The 18,639-nt window shown below is 46.2% G+C and overlaps 1 protein-coding gene across 5 annotated transcripts in view; it reads right to left on the minus strand.

The window, feature by feature from the left end:
• Positions 1–1,327: 1,327 nt before the first annotated feature.
• MDGA1 (MAM domain containing glycosylphosphatidylinositol anchor 1) overlaps positions 1,328–18,639 on the minus strand; it is a 506,987-nt gene continuing 489,675 nt past the window's right edge. Inside the window, exons 15-16 of one of the 5 annotated variants that reach the window (XM_029592906.1) lie at positions 9,086–9,194; positions 1,328–2,310 (exon numbers count right to left, since the gene is read on the minus strand). In XM_029592906.1, the coding sequence (XP_029448766.1) occupies positions 2,060–2,310; positions 9,086–9,194 (360 nt within the window). In that variant the 3' untranslated portion in view covers positions 1,328–2,059. Of the gene's footprint in view, positions 2,311–2,388; positions 5,611–9,085; positions 9,195–18,639 lie in introns of those variants that run through there. The other 4 variants (XM_029592908.1, XM_029592909.1, XM_029592910.1 and 1 more) reach the window with 4 other exon arrangements.

Genomic DNA, 18,639 nt, shown 5'->3' on the forward strand with positions numbered 1-18,639 from the left:
GCTGAGGGGGACCCCACATCGATCGCACAAGGAAATGTGAAAAATTAATGTAAAAAAGCATTTAAATTGAAGTAGAGGAAAATTTAGAAAAAGTTGAGGTTCACCTGACCACAAGATGTGAAGCTCTGCGGAAAAGAAGAGACTGCAGGGACCCCACGTGGACGCGTGTTATATTGCATACGTGAACATGCTCAATGAGACATAAGTTTTCTGTGCCGGGCTGTATATCGATGATGTCACCCATGCATGAGGACTGCTATCCTGCTTGTTCTTGGAGAAAAGACCATTTAGCCAAATACACAAGACAGTTCCCTCCAAATGCTGGGCAGCTGGTCACCCTAGAATAGGAGGTGTTCACAAGTTCTCCTTAGCAGCTATTACAGTGCAGCCTTGCACTTAAAGATATTTCCACTGGGTTGACCCAGAGAGTCTGCTACTGCAGGGGTGCACTGTACTCCCTGCAAAGAAGAATATCTCTTATATTAAAAATAAATTTCTCCTTAATTTGAGGCTTGGTGTGCACCTTTGACAGCTTTCTGACAGGCTCAGCAGGGCCTTCTGGTGTTTGAAGTATTATACACGCTCTGCTGGTATTGTAACCTACCCTCTTGCAGAAAGGCTGAAGGGTTTCTGCTTGGCTTTGTGAATGTACTGCAGACACTGATAAGGATTTCCATCTTTACAGGCCCTGGGTACCTGGGCTGAGGTCATGCACAGGAATCCACAGGACTAATGGCCCCCACTGTAAACTGATCGAAAACTGAACTAATGCATTTCTGCAGTGCGGAAATCTTGAAAGTCAATGTACATTTTTCTCATTTCTTGCCAAATCTCCCTAGCAAACAGCCATATCAGAGCGGCATTTCCTAACACAATCCAAAGCTCTGGAGCGGCATGGAGGGCAGATTTTTAATCGTCTGGGGCTGTCTTAGCGCTGCTGGCTTACGTCTTTTATTGGCTGTTTTAGCATTAATGATGCACTTTTGAAGAATTATGGATTTCCATTTCTACATCTGTCGAGCACAGTCCTGAAGAGTATGACCACCCAGTTCTGGTATTGTAATTCCCAATGAATCCTGGGACCTGCAGTCACAAGCTGTTGATGTAATAGGTCATTAAGTCTTGAACAACTGAAAGTTAAGAGGACCCTCATACTGTAGATAAAAATGCATTCAAGGAGGAAGGTTGTAAGAGCAGGGACAAGGATGAGCATCTTAGCATTTGTTTGATATTATCTTTATCTAGTGGATGTTCGCAAGGTCCGGGATTTGGGACTTTATGAGGTTACCGTTTCAATCACAGTGATGTAATAAGAGGACAAAAGTGACCAACTACACTACCATAGGCAGTGGTTCTCCATCTAGCACTGCAAGTTGCATAGGCACCTTTAGCTCAGCAGCGGAGTCCTTGGTCTGGAACCAGGATATTAGACATCCTCATGGATGGTGGCAGTAGTGGGATCTTGAACCCAAGCCTGGACTGAGAGTGAGGGGAAATGTTTACAGTTTGGATGATGAGAGGAGGTACATGAGTAGCCCGGCTATTGACTGACAAGCTGATGCAGTAATCTGTGCCTTAAGGAACTCCATGCTGGATTGAAACACACATTTTTAATGCACAGATTACATTTTTTTAACTCACAATACAGCAAGCTAATGAGTCGCTAATGCGTCGGGAGTTTAAAAATAAGCAAGGTAGTGACGGAGTTAAAATATGCAGGGTGAAACCAAGGAAGACAGAGACCGGGCTGAGAGTCAAAAAAGAGAAGATAGCCAGATAAATTGTACTTATCCAGTTGAGGGTGGCGGAACGGGAGAGGCGCCCTTTCTGTTATTTTATGTGTCTGCAGAGCAGCGCTGGAAACCTAACTCCATCTCTGATCCAGGAGTGAAGCTTCCAGAGCTAGGAAAAGCCAGGTCAGGCCTGCGCTGCTTAATGCCCGCATGGGATTTCCGCACATTCTGTGAGCGGAAAACTCCTTGGTGCATCAGCAGTAAGGTTTTTGCTCACAAAACATGCGTTTAAATGAGGGCTGAAGGCACCTTTCTGCACCGGCCTGTCAGTAAGGGAAGCTGCTTCTGTAATTTGGGGGCAGTATTAAGGGTTGGGAGGTTGTAAATTCATATCCTAAGCTTTGCAGTCCCTGTCTGCAGAGGTTCACAGTGGTGCCTGCTGAATCCCTTGCTTCATTCTCTGGTTGTGAAACAGCATGAGAAACGTGGACAGCATGTTCAGCGCATAAGATAGAGGTCGGTGTGAAATAAGGATCAGCAGAGTCGCTTCTGACCGCATTGTGCTGGTGCAGTCCCACTGAAATGAAACAAATTAAAAACCGCAATAAACCCACTTAGTGCCCTGTGCAGCATATTCCAGGCAAGCAGACACAAATAACATACCTCCGGCTCTCCGCTATAGCATTCTTGTGCTGTACTCGGAGGCTGAATTTATTTGAAAAGTAAATAGTCACACAACATAGTTATTAAAGTGAAAAAAACCAAAAAGAGTTTCACCCCATGTCCAACCTTCCCCAAGTTCTCATCCTGCTTTCGCAGCCCTGGATCCATCAGCAGCCAAAACATGAACTTGTCTTGTTCTGAAAACTAGCCCCCAGCGTGCTTTAAAGTCCTCTTCAGGGTAGCCGGTTCCCCTCGTTGGGAGGAAGGCCTCTGCTTACTCTGACTGGAAGTTAGCCTGCAGGAGAGCCCTGGCTCACTCCAGCTAAGGCCTGGATATGCTTCTCAAATCCCGCTCCTCAAACATTCCTGTGCTATCCGAAGGCTCAGGAGAAAGGTCCAGATCCTTCAGGAAGCATAAAATGTAGCCTCTTTTAAAACCCAACTTGATTTTCTCAGCGTTGACTAGCACTGAACGTTGTGATTTAGCAGTGGATCCGTACTCACTCACTCACACACACACACCCCCCCCTCTCTAATCCAGTAGTAAACGCACATTGAATGCTGTTTCTGTTTACACTGGAAGGGAAAAGGAGAAAAGATCCCGCAGCAATCCTGGAGTAACTAATGCCGCCACCCATAAAGCTAGCTTCACTCCTGGATTAGTTATTCTAATTGTGTTTCCACATGCGTTCACTCCAGCCTCATGCTAGAAGGTGATCGGAGGGTGAGCTGCACAGAAGCAAAAACGGGTCCCCATTTAATCCTGAAGCAGCTGCTCACACAGAGTGATGCCAGAGTACCAAATCCAGGAGCAGAAGAGTCTGCAGGCAAGACCACTGCATGGGTGAAATGTCAACAGGGGGAGGGCAAGTTCAAAGCCACCCTCAATGAGGGTAAAATGAACAACATATGTAATGAGTGGAGCAGCTCCTGAAGGCATTTAGTACCTGATTCACTAAGGGGTTTTCCCCTAAACACAAAATGGGAGAAAAGCCTTAATGAGTCCGGCCCTTATCAGTTGTGTTGATGATATTTTCAAATCTCTGAACATTACATGCAAGGGTAAAAGGGACCCTTTCTGGGGGCAATAAGGAAGGCTATAGGTGTAGTATCGCGTTGATTACTGGTACCCCAGGGGTTTGCATTATAATTAGAAGCCATGCCAAGTGACACATACCTCTTACCGTATAAGAGAACTGCTGGTCTCGCTTTACTCATTTCTCCCCAAACGTGTGTGTGGTGCTGATCTTACACAGTAAGAGGCAGTGTGCACGGCGCATTAGTTTGCAGTGAGAAGAGTTTTCCACAGCTGGAAACTACCGTAGCCTCCCAGAGGAAGGAAGGAGTGCGGGTAGGGAGCTTCAGCTTGAAGGCTGTAACGTGAAGTAGAATAATCTACAGCAGCTCAGCAATGGAAAAATGATAAATGCCCAGGAAAGGTCGCTGAGGTGATGGAAGCCCTATTCTGAGGCTCCCTGTGGATGCTGCATTCAGCTGGAGTCAGTGTCAGAGCTGAAAGCAAGATCACAGAGAAAAATAAGACAAAATGACTGCAGACCCGCACAAGTATACACACTCACAGTTGCCCCTGCTTCTTTAGAAGATGCCTCTATGTTGTGAACATATTACAGCCAGAAAAAGCAAATTCGGTGCCAGCGAGCACTTTGTATTCCCCAGGATGCATCGCTTCCCCTGCGCTGAGCTCTGACTTTCCGTAGCATCCATTCCCCTGATTCACTGTTGGGTGGGCCCCATGGGGGATACGGCCTACGACCAGGGCTCGGGGGAGATTTATATGAATGTTTCAGTAACTTAATCTCCCAGTGGTTAGAGCAGTGAGCGATGGACGCCAGGGTTCAAATCCCACTGGTGATCACGGGCAAGTGAATTCCCCCTCCACTGCCTCAGGCAGAAACTTAGATTGGGAGCTCTGGCTCCAGGGGCTGAAAGGTGAGACAGGCAGCAGCATATATTATTAAAACCTCATTTACAGGTGGTGGCTCTTCCTTTTGCCCTGGGAGAAAGATGAAGTCCCCTCTTTTTTTTTTATTTTTCACTGCCTGCTCTCTTCGGCACGGGCTCCTTTCCTCATTAACCCAGCTGCCTTTCCTGTCCTCCTGCTCCCGGGTGACCTGTAAGCCCCTATGACAGCAATTGCATCTTCTCCTCTGCTCAGCCTGTGCCATCAAGGCCCCCGGGGAACAGCAGGAGCTCCAGACATTGATCGCTGGCTTTCTCTCTTTATTTCTTCATTTAAAGCATGTGACGCTGAGTGAGGAGGGATGAACAAGGGCCGCACCTGCAGCTCCCACCTCAGTGGCCGCCAGCCTTGCCCTCCCGGAAGGTGAGAAGACTTCTGGCCCGGGCGCCTAAACCAGGAGGGGCGCGGGACAGCGGAATATAACAAAAAAAAACACAAAGAAAATCCTAAAAACTGGAGAACTGTCTGGTGGCTCAGGGAGCTGAGGGATCCCGCTGATCTCCTGGCTCACCCCGAAACTGAGGGCACAAATAAGGGGAACAGATGAGTAGTGCAGTACATGGGGGGGATTAGGGAAGCACATGCGGCTGGAAGGGACTTGATATGACAGTCAGCAGCTCGTGGGCTCTACATCCTTAGAAAAAGGGGGGACAGTACAGCAGGAGGGGGTCAGTTACAGTACTAAAACTATTGGCAGCGCAGTGTGCTCGATGCAGTCCCAGCACGGAGGAGCTGGTAGGTAGCACAACGGCTCCTGCAGCCAAGCAAGAGAAAAAGTCTCAGAGAAATTTGTGCTTTTTCCTGTTTGTTGTAAGCAAATAGTTTTTTTTGTTGTTCTTCTTGTTCTTACACTCCCTTGTTATCGAAGTCCCAGTCCAATGTTTCATTGTCTCTCTCTCTCTCCTCTTTCCCGTTCTCTAGGCGCGATCACCTTGGCGAGGAATGCCTCCGGTTCGGAGCGGGTTTTCTTTTTGTGCAGTCACGCTGGTCGGTCTTTGGTAGAGTTGTGGACACTTTGGTGTGCCAGCGAGGGAGGAGGAGGAGAGCAGGAAGGGCAGGGGGGAGTGGTAGAGAGGGGAGGGGGGTGGTGGAAGGGTCTGGCACCTCTCGCTGAGGAAACGGGAGCCGCTGCTTCGTATCATCTGAGGAGCACGTACAGAACGAACGTCAGGGGGCCACAGGCAGCCGCAGCGCTGGGGGGGCCCGAGGCACCGCTCCCTGGAGGAGCCACCGCTGCAATTCAGCAAGAAAAAAAAAAAGAATTAGTGGCGGAAGATGAGAGGTGGCAGCCCCCACTCCCGGACATGTTCCACCTGCAGCCCTCTGGTGACTGTGAAGAGGATGTGGTGCACTGAGCTCTTCACAATCAGTACTGCCTGGAAGTTCAACAGCCAGGACCACGACCCCAAGTTCCCACCGCGTTTTCTAACGAGCGCTCTCCCGGCGTGCACAAGCTTAGCAACCTCCAGTGCGGCACCAGAGACCCCCAGGTGACGTATAATACACGAGCGGCAAACCCTGCAGGACTAATGATCTGCCGCCTGGCTCGCAGTTTCCTGGAAATGGCCTGCTCGGAGGGCTTGTCACACGACTACGTGCATCTTTTTATTTATTTTTATTCTCGGTGTTGTGGCCGGCTCAAGCGGCAGCCCCAGGGGGAGCGGCTCTGGGGATTGGGTTTTTTTAGGTTAAGATGGACCCTTTAAGGCGATCGTGGTCCTGTGCTTTCGGGGCCGCCATCGTGCATAAAGGGCCAATGCCACGTTGTTTTGCTCCACGGTGTTTTGCCACGAGACAAAACTATGGGGCGATGCTGCCGTGATGTTATTTTGGGGGGGGCACTATCATGGCAACAGCCCCCCATGACAGTGAGACCCCTCCCCCATGCTGGCTTAGTGCATGCAGGTATTAGGTAGCTGCATTTTGAAGCTCCGCTGTTTTTGAATATTGTGCCTGCCTAGTTTCTTACCTGGTTGTTTGGAGGTGATTTTAAATGGTTTAAGTGCCTAACTTTGAGAATTAGGCTCCTAAATCAGCCTTTAGGAACATTTACTAGGGCTGAGCACCTAAATTTAGCCTCCTAGTTTCATTAGACTCTTAAATTTAGAACCCCAAAAAGTGACAGGCTACAGGGGATGGAGTTAGGGTGAGGAGCTTAAACCTAGGAAAATGAATAGCAGACCTACATTTTAAATCCTAACACTTAAGTCCCTACATTTAGATGAATTTTCAGCTGAAAACTTAGGCTTCTAAGTTTGGCTGAAAATACTCTCCTAACAGGTGCTTAAACGTAGGAGCTCAGCTTAATTTGAATATCGGCCTCTAGATTACTATGTAATAGGGGGGGGGGTGTACTAGCTAGGACATGGCTGGCAAGTCCCTTGAAATGTGAGGGCTCTGGGCGTCATTGCTTCCTTCCATATGTCTTGGATTTGAACTCGGGTCTTGCTCCCAGGATCCCCGCTGGACCACCAGGGAATTTCGGCGGGTTGCAATTAATTAAATTTGAAGGGTTGGGGTGTTTTGGTTTTTTTTTACAACCTCCCTCCCCCCCATTGTAAATTCAATTTGAAGGGCTGGGACGGGTTTTGGGTTTCATTTCGTGGGCAGCCGAAATAAAATCAGCCTGAACCGCAGGAAAACAAAATTTCCGGTGGTGGGCCGATAACAAAGGCCGAACCAAAAGGTTCGGCCGAATCACATCTCTAGTGTATATGTGTGTGACTGAGAGCCCACGTAAGCAAGAAAGCGCATGTGTATATGTGTGCGATTGAGAGCCCACGTAAGCGAGAAAGAGCATGTGTATATGTGTGCGATTGAGAGCCCACGTAAGCGAGAAAGAGCATGTGTATAAGTGTGCGATTGAGAGCCCACGTAAGCGAGAAAGAGCATGTGTATATGTGTGCGATTGAGAGCCCACGTAAGCGAGAAAGAGCATGTGTATAAGTGTGCGATTGAGAGCCCACGTAAGCGAGAAAGAGCATGTGTATATGTGTGCGATTGAGAGCCCACGTAAGCGAGAAAGAGCATGTGTATAAGTGTGCGATTGAGAGCCCACGTAAGCGAGAAAGAGCATGTGTATATGTGTGCGATTGAGAGCCCACGTAAGCGAGAAAGAGCATGTGTATGTGTGTGCGATTGAGAGCCCACGTAAGCGAGAAAGAGCATGTGTATATGTGTGCGATTGAGAGCCCACGTAAGCGAGAAAGCGCATGTGTATGTGTGTGCGATTGAGAGCCCACGTAAGCGAGAAAGAGCATGTGTATATGTGTGCGATTGAGAGCCCACGTAAGCGAGAAAGCGCATGTGTATATGTGTGCGATTGAGAGCCCACGAAAGCGAGAAAGAGCATGTGTTTATGTATGTGACAGAAAGCCAGTGTAAAAGGGAACTGAGAGGAGAAAGTTGCAAGTAACCCCTCCCCCCACGCACTGTCCTGCTAATTCAAAACAATCTCAGGGCACCTAGATATCAAATGTTCCCAGGTATGGAAAGCAAAGCATTTTTTTATCCTTATCATTTTTAATTATTTGGTCTCTGTGTTGGCTCTTTTGAAATATTTTATTGGTGTCTGGAAATTTTTTATTTGAGTTGTTAATTATTGGCTATTTCATTCATCAGCTGTTTTGAAATAATCTGTTCTTTTTATTAGAATGGTTTTATTGCTATTGATTTTATATTTCTTGATTTGTTTTATGAGGACTTGTGAAGTTTCTCTTTTTCCTTTAAGAACATAAGAACATGCCATAGTGGGTCAGACCAAGGGTCCATCAAGCCCAGCATCCTGTTTCCAACAGAGGCCAATCCAGGCCATAAGAACCTGGCAAGTACCGAAACACTAAGTCTATCCCATGTTACTGTTGCTTGTAATGGCAGTGGCTATTTTCTAAGTCAACTTAATTAATAGCAGGTAATGGACTTCTCCTCCAAGAACTTATCCAATCCTTTTTTAAACCCAGCTACACTAACTGCACTAACCACATCTCCTGGCAACAAATTCCAGAGTTTAATTGTGCGTTGAGTGAAAAAGAACTTTCTCTGATTAGTTTTAAATGTGCCACATGCTAACTTCATGGAGTGCCCCCTAGTCTATTATCTGAAAGAGTTAAAAACCGATTCACATCTACCCGTTCTAGACCTCTCATGATTTTAAACACCTCTATCATATCCCCCCTCAGCATACAGTCTCTCTGGCTTGTTATGGTTTCCAATTCAATCTTGTCTGCATGCTTCTAGTTATGTGTTTTGGTCTCTTTATTCTTTGTTAGGTGAGGGTCAGCACATGTGATTCAGGTGAGGTTTTCTGCTGGCGTGTAGTTTCTGTGTAAGGCTCTATAGCAGCCTCTCTTGGTCCATTTTACTAATAGGAGGTGTATTGGTGTCTTAAGGCCTGGTGTAATATTTTCAGTGTTGCCTTTTCTTAGGTAAGGTGGTTACTGTTTGAGTGCTGCAAGTTGGTGCTGTTCTGGTATGGGAGGTTTATTATTTATGCAGTTTCTGTTCAGACAGAATACGTATCTTTCCCTTGTGTCATTCTTAACAATAAAAATGATACTGGATCTTTATCTTTTTATTTCCGCCGTGGATTGTAATGGCAGTGTGTCACATGTGAGCACTGTCTGTCAGGTGTTCACCATGGGAAAAAGGTTGAGAAGCACTGCTCTAAATGATGGGGACATGGGGCTTCAGTGCCAGGTCATTTTCTTACCCTTGTTGGTAGAATCCAGCTTCCTCGGACAGTCCCCCTTTTTCACAGTGACATCATCAATGGCAATGTCCCCTTCATAGCCGGAGCCGCGCACCCCTTCAAAAATGATCTGTGGACAGAAAACCCTGAGTTGTGATAGGGCACATATCTGGGGTCACACCCACAGGGATCTGATCCTCCATTACCTTACTAGAAGCCCTGGGAAGGACATCATTACTATAGTCACAGTTACTTCTACTAATGAGAGCTTGACCTTACAGGACCACTTGACCCTGTACAACTTACAGCTTCAGAAACAGACATGCAGCCACTTTTGGGGTGGACGGCCTGGCAGCACATTTCTGCCACCTCGGTCAAAGAAGAAGCACAGCATCATGTTTAGAGCACTAAACTAAGATTTATGAATTCAAGGTTTGCCACTGAATCTGTGTGTGACCTTGGGGTAAGTCCTTTATCTCCTTGTCCCTGAGTGATAATCCCAGCTCTGTCACTGAATCTCATTGAATCTCTGTGTGACCTTGAGGTAAATCCTTTATCTCCTTGTGCCTGAGTGCAAATCCCAGCTCTGTCACTGACTCTGTGTGACCTTGGGGTGAGTCTCTTTATCTCACTGTGCCTCAGTTCTAATCCCAGCTCTGTCACTGACTCTCTGTGTGACCCTGGGGTGAGTCCCTTTATCTCCCTGTGCCTCAGGTCTAATCCCATCTCTGTCACTGACTCTCTGTGGGACCCTGGGGTGAATCCCTTTATCTCCCTGTGTCTCGGTTCTAATCCCAGCTCTGTCACTGACTCTCTGTGTGGCCCTGGGGTGAGTCCCTTTATCTCCCTGTGCCTCAGTTCTAATCCCAGCTCTGTCATTGACTCTCTGTGTGACCCTGGGGTGAGTCCCTTTATCTCCCTGTGCCTCAGTTCTAATCCCAGCTCTGTCACTGACTCTCTGTGTGACCCTGGGGTGAGTCCCTTTATCTCCCTGTGCCTCAGTTCTAATCCCAGCTCTGTCACTGACTCTCTGTGGGACCCTGGGGTGAATCCCTTTATCTCCCTGTGCCTCAGTTCTAATCCCAGCTTTGTCACTGACTCTCTGTGTGACCCTGGGGTGAGTCCCTTTATCTCCCTGTGCCTCAGGTCTAATCCCAGCTCTGTCACTGACTCTCTGTGTGGCCCTGGGGTGAGTCTCTTTATCTCCCTGTGTCTCGGTTCTAATCCCAGCTCTGTCACTGACTCTCTGTGTGACCCTGGGGTGAGTCTCTTTATCCCCTGTGCCTCAGTTCTAATCCCAGCACTGTCACTGACTCTCTGTGTGACCCTGGGGTGAGTCTCTTTATCCCCTGTGCCTCAGTTCTAATCCCAGCTCTGTCACTGACTCTCTGTGTGACCCTGGGGTGAGTCCCTTTATCTCCCTGTGCCTCAGGTCTAATCCCAGCTCTGTCACTGACTCTCTATGTAACCCTGGGGTGAGTCCCTTTATCTCCCTGTGCCTCAGTTCTAATCCCAGCTCTGTCATTGACTCTCTGTGTGACCCTGGGGTGAGTCCCTTTATCTCCCTGTGCCTCAGTTCTAATCCCAGCTCTGTCACTGACTGTCTGTGTGACCCTGGGGTGAGTCCCTTTATCTCCCTGTGCCTCAGTTCTAATCCCAGCTCTGTCACTGACTCTCTGTGTGACCCTGGGGTGAGTCCCTTTATCTCCCTGTGCCTCAGGTCTAATCCCAGCTCTGTCACTGACTCTCTGTGTGACCTTCGGGTGAGTCCCTTTATCTCCCTGTGCCTCAGTTCTAATCCCGGCTCTGTCACTGACTCTCTGGGTAACCCTGGGGTGAGTCCCTTTATCTCCCTGTGCCTCAGTTCTAATCCCAGCTCTGTCACTGACTCTCTGTGTGACCCTGGGGTGAGTCCCTTTATCTCCCTGTGCCTCAGTTCTAATCCCAGCTCTGTCACTGACTCTCTGTGTGACCCTGGGGTGAGTCCCTTTATCTCCCTGTGCCTCAGTTCTTATCACAGCTCTGTCATGACTCTCTGTGTGACCCTGGGGTGAGTCCCTTTATCTCCCTGTGCCTCAGTTCTAATCCCAGCTCTGTCACTGACTCTCTGTGTGACCCTGGGGTGAGTCCCTTTATCTCCCTGTGCCTCAGTTCTAATCCCAGCTCTGTCACTGACTCTCTATGTAATCCTGGGGTGAGTCCCTTTATCTCCCTGTGCCTCAGTTCTAATCCCAGCTCTGTCATTGACTCTCTGTGTGACCTTGGGGTGAGTCCCTTTATCTCCCTGTGCCTCAGTTCTAATCCCAGCTCTGTCACTGACTCTCTGTGTGACCTTGGGGTGAGTCCCTTTATATTTATTTATTTAACAGCTTTTTTTATACTGATATTAGGGGGTACATCATATCGGTTTACATAGAACTATGAGAAATACAACGAACGGGGGGGGGGGGGGGGGGGAGAGGGAGTAAAATGAAAGAGCACGGAAGGAGTAATCAACAAGGCGAAAGGCATAAAGTGCAAATGATTAATTAGTTCCAAACAGATGAAATAACATAATAAACAATGTAATATAATATAATAATATAACAATGTCAAATGACTGGGAGGAAAAGCGGGGCGACCTCTGTTGGATATGCCTGCTTAAAGAGCCAGGTCTTTAGCTTTTCCTAAATTTGAATGAGCAGGGCTCAATGCGGAGTTCAGTGGGCAGAGCATTCCAACGGGGGGGACCTGCAGCAGAAAGGGCTCGCTCCCTCCTGGAGGTGAGATGTGCATTCCTGAGGGAGGGGGTGTGCAGGGTACCTTTGAGAGTTGTTCTGGTGGGGTGGTTGTGGCTCTTCGAGCCAATTGGAGTTGTGGTTGTAGATGGTTTTGTGGATAATGGTAAGAGTTTTGTAAAGGATGCGAGAGGGTATGGGGAGCCAATGAAGATCTTTGAGAACAGGGGTTATGTGGGCGGATTTGCGTGAGTTTGTGAGGATTCTAGCCACCGCATTCTGCAACATTTGAAGTGGTTTGATGGTGGCTTACGGGAGGCCTAGAAGTAGTGAGTTACAGAAATCCATTTTTGGGCAGATGGTCACTTGTGTGACTGTGCGGAAATCATGTGAATGGAGTAGTGGTTTGAGTTTTTTCATAACATGGAGCTTGTAGAAACCTTCTTTTAAGATTAAGACTATGTTAATATGTTTTTTTAAATTTAGATGCTGGCCAATCATGACACCGAGATCACGAACAAAGGGGTGTAGAGATCAAGCTGAACGAGGGGTCACTTGATAGGGAAAGCTTGGGGTCCTGGTGATTAGATATGAAGAGCAGTTCTGTTTTTGTAGTGTTAAGTGCTAGATGGAGATTAGTGAGGAGGGTATTTATGGAGGAGAGACAGTTCTCCCAAAATTTTAGAGATTTGGTGATGGATTCTTGTTCAGGTATGAGGGACATCATCAGCGTATATGAAAGATTTGAGGCCGAGGTCAGAGAGGAGTTGGCAAAGGGGTAAAAGGTATATATTGAAAAGAGTGGAGGAAAGTGAAGAGCCTTGTGGGACACCTTGGGTGAGAGGTATATGTGAGGATTCAGAAATTCCTATTTTTACAGTGTATTGTCTATTGGCCAGGTAGGATTTAAACCAGAGGTGAGCTGAACCTGAAATGCCTATGTCAGATAGACGAGAAAGGAGGAGGTTGTGGCTTATATTGTCGAACGCTGAGGAGATGTCAAGGAGGGCTAGGATATAACATTAACCTTGATCTAGGCCTTTGAGGAGGGTGTCTATGAGGGCAAGTAAGAGAATTTCCGTGTTGAAATGCTTACGGAAATCAAACTGGGACGGGTGAAGTATATTATGGGTGTCAAGGTAATCCGAGAATTGGGAGTTAACCACCTTTTCCACCTTTTCCTCCCTGGAGCTGAGGCTCCAGGGAGGAAGACTAAGAACCAATGTCAGGAAGTATTTCTTCACGGAAAGGGTGGTGGATGCCTGGAATGCCCTTCCGGAGGAAGTGGTAAAGTCTAAAACTGTGAATGACTTCAAAGGGGTGTGGGATAAACACTGTGGATCCATCAAGTCTAGAGGGCGTGAATAAAGTGGAGGCAGCAAAACACTGCACGGAGCGGCAGTAGCCACAGAGGCATTCAAGGAGCGGGATGCCAGTCGCCAGTAGTTAGTGTTCCACCTTCATGGAGCGGAAGGATGGACATAAGAACATAAGAAAATGCCATACTGGGTCAGACCAAGGGTCCATCAAGCCCAGCATCCTGTTTCCAACAGTGGCCAATCCAGGCCATAAGAACCTGGCAAGTACCCAAAAACTAAGTCTATTCCATGTAACCATTGCTAATGGCAGTGGCTATTCTCTAAGTGAACTTAATAGCAGGTAATGGACTTCTCCTCCAAGAACTTATCCAATCCTTTTTTAAACACAGCTATACTAACTGCGCGAACCACATTCTCTGGCAACAAATTCCAGAGTTTAATTGTGCGTTGAGTAAAAAAGAACTTTCTCCGATTAGTTTTAAATGTGCCCCCTGCTAACTTCATGGAGTGCCCCCTAGTCTTTCTACTATCCGAAAGAGTAAATAACCGATTCACATCTACCCGTTCTAGACCTCTCATGATTTTAAACACCTCTATCATATCCCCCCTCAGTCGTCTCTTCTCCAAGCTGAAAAGTCCTAACCTCTTTAGTCTTTCCTCATAGGGGAGTTGTTCCATTCCCCTTATCATTTTGGTAGCCCTTCTCTGTACCTTCTCCATCGCAATTATATCTTTTTTGAGATGCGGCGACCAGAATTGTACACAGTATTCAAGGTGCGGTCTCACCATGGAGCGATACAGAGGCATTATGACATTTTCCGTTTTATTCATCATTCCTTTTCTAATAATTCCCAACATTCTGTTTGCTTTTTTGACTGCCGCAGCACACTGCACCGACGATTTCAATGTGTTATCCACTATGACACCTAGATCTCTTTCTTGGGTTGTAGCACCTAATATGGAACCCAACATTGTGTAATTATAGCATGGGTTATTTTTCCCTATATGCATCACCTTGCACTTATCCACATTAAATTTCATCTGCCATTTGGATGCCCAATTTTCCAGTCTCACAAGGTCTTCCTGCAATTTATCACAATCTGCTTGTGATTTAACTACTCTGAACAATTTTGTGTCATCTGCAAATTTGATTATCTCACTCGTCGTATTTCTTTCCAGATCATTTATAAATATATTGAACAGTAAGGGTCCCAATACAGATCCCTGAGGCACTTCACTGTCCACTCCCTTCCACTGAGAAAATTGCCCATTCAATCCTACTCTCTGTTTCCTGTCTTTTAGCCAGTTTGCAATCCACGAAAGGACATCGCCACCTATCCCATGACTTTTTACTTTTCCTAGAAGCCTCTCATGAGGAACTTTGTCAAACGCCTTCTGAAAATCCAAGTATACTATATCTACCGGTTCACCTTTATCCACATGTTTATTAACTCCTTCAAAAACGTGAAGCAGATTTGTGAGGCAAGACTTGCCCTGGGTAAAGCCATGCTGACTTTGTTCCATTAAACCATGTCTTTCTATATGTTCTGTGATTTTGATGTTTAGAACACTTTCCACTATTTTTCCTGGCACTGAAGTCAGGCTAACCGGTCTGTAGTTTCCCGGATCACCCCTGGAGCCCTTTTTAAATATTGGGGTTACATTTGCTATCCTCCAGTCTTCAGGTACAATGGATGATTTTAATGATAAGTTACAAATTTTTACTAATAGGTCTGAAATTTTATTTTTTAGTTCCTTCAGAACTCTGGGGTGTATACCATCCGGTCCAGGTGATTTACTACTCTTCAGTTTGTCAATCAGGCCTGCACATCTTCTAGGTTCACCGTAATTTGATTCAGTCCATCTGAATCATTACCCATGAAAACCTTCTCCATTACGGGTACCTCCCCAACATCCTCTTCAGTAAACACCGAAGCAAAGAAATCATTTAATCTTTCCGCGATGGCCTTATCTTCTCTAAGTGCCCCTTTAACCCCTCGATCATCTAACGGTCCAACTGACTCCCTCACAGGCTTTCTGCTTCGGATATATTTTAAAAAGTTTTTACTGTGAGTTTTTGCCTCTACAGCCAACTTCTTTTCAAATTCTCTCTTAGCCTGTCTTATCAATGTCTTATATTTAACTTGCCAATGTTTATGCTTTATCCTATTTTCTTCTGTTGGATCCTTCTTCCAATTTTTGAATGAAGATCTTTTGGCTAAAATAGCTTCTTTCACCTCCCCTTTTAACCATGCCGGTAATCGTTTTGCCTTCTTTCCACCTTTCTTAATGTGTGGAATACATGTGGACTGTGCTTCTAGAATGGTATTTTTTAACAATGACCACGCCTCTTGGACATTTTTTACTTTTGTAGCTGCTCCTTTCAGTTTTTTTCTAACAATTTTTCTCATTTTATCAAAGTTTCCCTTTTGAAAGTTTAGCCCGAGAGCCTTGGATTTGCACACTGTTCCTTTTCCAGTCATTAAATCAAATTTGATCATATTATGATCACTATTGCCAAGCGGCCCCACCACCGTTACCTCTCTCACCAAGTCCTGTGCTCCACTGAGAATTAGATCTAAAATTGCTCCCTCTCTCGTCGGTTCCTGAACCAATTGCTCCATAAAGCTATCATTTATTCCATCCAGGAACGTTATCTCTCTAGTGTGACCCGATGATACATTTACCCAGTCTATATTGGGGTAATTGAAGTCTCCCATTATTACTGCACTACCAATTTGGTTAGCTTCCCTAATTTCTCTTAGCATTTCACTGTCCATCTCACCATCTTGACCAGGTGGGCTGCTATTTCCAAAAAAATAAAAAAAATAAAAAAAAAAAAACAAAAAAATAAAAACAGGGGTAAGAGTATGGGGCAAGGGTGTGGCCTGCTTGTTACAGCGGTTGCTACCCCTAATTGATCTGGATGTCACTTGGATGCAGATACGGCGCTGCTCTCTAAATTGGTGTTGGGGTGGAGGGGAATTAGGGCTGGAGGGTACTGGAAGCCAATAGTAAAAGGTGGGAGAGAGAAAAAGGGAAAAAAAATGGATAAAGTGCGTAGGTTGCTGGGCAGACTGGATGGGCCGTTTGGTCTTCTTCTGCCGTCATGTCTATGTTTCTATGTTTCCATAATTTTAGCTAAAAAGGGAAGATTAGAGATAGGACGGTAGTTGGAAGGATCGTTAGGGTCAAGGGTGGGTTTTTTGAGGAGGGGTTTGACCACAGCGTGTTTTAGTGTGTCAGGGACTTTGCCAAGGGAGAGGGAGCAGTTAATTATATCGGCTCAGGGTTTGGTAATGATATCTGGAATAGTTAACAGTGCTTTGGTGGGGATGGTATCAGAGGGGTGAGTTGATGGTTTGATTTTTTTAAAGTATGGATTCGATTTCCTTAGATGAGGTGAGATCGAGGGAATCAAGGATGGCGTTGGCAATTTTTGGGAGTGGGTTCACGGGTCTGGGGGTGGTGGGGAAACGGAGGAGGATATTTGCTATTTTGTCGAGAAAGAAGTAGGCGAGTTCTTCACTTTTACTTTTGGCTTCTTCATCAGTGATAGGGTGGGGGTCAGATTTAGTGAGTTCTGCGACGTAAGAAAATAGCACTTTAGCATTGAATTTGTATTCGTGTATTTTAGTCCATCCCTGTGCCTCAGTTCTAATACCGGCTCTGTCACTGACTCTGTGTGAACTTGAGGTAAGTCATTTTATCTCCCTGTGCCTCCAGGACCAAGTTAAATACATAACATCTGTCTTCATCTGGCTTCCTAGGCAGCAAATTAATACACTTGAAACATGTTTTAAAAGGGAAAAGAGGGCATGCAGTAATTATATTACCCCGTTACAGCTGGGTAAACGGAGGCATGGCAAATGAAGTTACTGGCCCAAGGCCATGTTGAGAGTGCACTTTAAGAACAAATAAATAAAATAAATTTACAATGTTGCTTTAACAGCCATAGGTCATTAGATCAGTAATTCACTGCCTAGCACTGTAGGCAGGGTTATTGCCCCTTCTCGAGTGCCTGAGAGACACTTGCCTTCACAGAGCATCTGCTGCTGTATAAGGATATCTCACGCCACACAATGCCCTGCTGTGTGATAATGCTTACTTAGAACATGGGCAGGGAAGAGGCTGGCTGAATGTGTGCGGAAGCCCTGCGTTTCCATGTTTGTGAAGGCAGGTCACTTGGTAGCTTACCCTCATTACCAACACAGACAAGCTTGGAAAAATCCTATTGGACACCGCAGCTGTCCATCAAAATGCCCAACATTCCGCCAGCGACTTTTCAGGAGGCCATTGCACAACGCAGAAGGCTTGAAAATAAATCAAACAAAACTCCTTTTTTTTTTTTTCTTCAAATGAATTTTCAGCAGGGCTCCTTTGGTTTAAGCCACATTCTCCCTGCTCCTATTAGTCTCATAAATCCAGAGTTAGCACATGAAACGTGTTTGTGGAAGGAGCTAGATGGCACTGTCTCTGAAAATATGGCCGCGAGGATGTGACACAATCTTGCTCTGGGAAGTAGACCTATTTTCAGCCAGTCCTAGTTACATTTCCGCCCCATGGCAATGGGGAATCGGTAGTCCTGTATCTTTCTTTCGCAGTTGGCACTCTAGTATCACAATACACCAGAAGGAGCTGGGTGTCAAATCCCACTAGGTCCTGCCCCGGGACTTGTCCAAATTCTCCCTCTAGACCTGAGTTGTATGACACCCCAGCCACAGGACCAGAAGCGAGAGCTCCCAAGTCCTGACACCTAAACACATCCGACAGCTGATGCCTTTGCTGATGCCTGTGGCTGCTCGTCTCTGACTTATAGTAAGCAACACACCTTATAACCTCTCCAGCACAAACTGATTAATCTTAAATACTGAAAAGAGCCGTGTTAACATATGGAATATTCTAGATACGCTCTTTGTTCTGCCTCCGCAGTGTATGCATGTGTTTCTCTATTATGCTGCCACCTGGTGTACTCTTCTGATATTGCACAGCTTAGATTCTCTGCAGGCTTTAAGTTCTCTGCCCTGATTGGTTATTGTTTGAGTGTTTCTGAATTTCCTATTGGGTCTGTTCCTCTTTGCTCTCTTTCTCCTCTTCCTATTGGTCCCTTCACCCAAGGAATGCCTGGGACAGTTTATTTCCTGCAGAGACTTTCAGTCGGAAGAAGGCTCTTGGCAGGCTAACAGCTTGCTCTTATCCTCTTACGGGCCCCGAGAGACACCTTTTCACATTTTATGTACTATTAACCCATAGCTACTTTCAGAGAAACCTATCACAGCTGTATCAGTCTCATCAATTTGTTCGGCTGTTCTTGGGATCTTCTTATCTGCTGAAGAGTGCTGAACTGCTCTTCCTTCAAATAAATGTTTTTAGTAACCAAGAACTGAGTTTATCTGATGTCTGCACGACGATCTAGGGCAGGGGTCGGGAACCTATGGCTTGCGAGCCAGATGTGGCTCTTTTGATGGCTGCATCTGGCTCGCAGACAAATCTTTAATAAAAAAGTAAAAATCTAACAAACCCCCCCACCCTCCTGACG

The sequence above is a fragment of the Rhinatrema bivittatum genome, chromosome 3 (assembly GCF_901001135.1).
Source record: "Rhinatrema bivittatum chromosome 3, aRhiBiv1.1, whole genome shotgun sequence".
NCBI lineage: Eukaryota > Metazoa > Chordata > Amphibia > Gymnophiona > Rhinatrematidae > Rhinatrema > Rhinatrema bivittatum.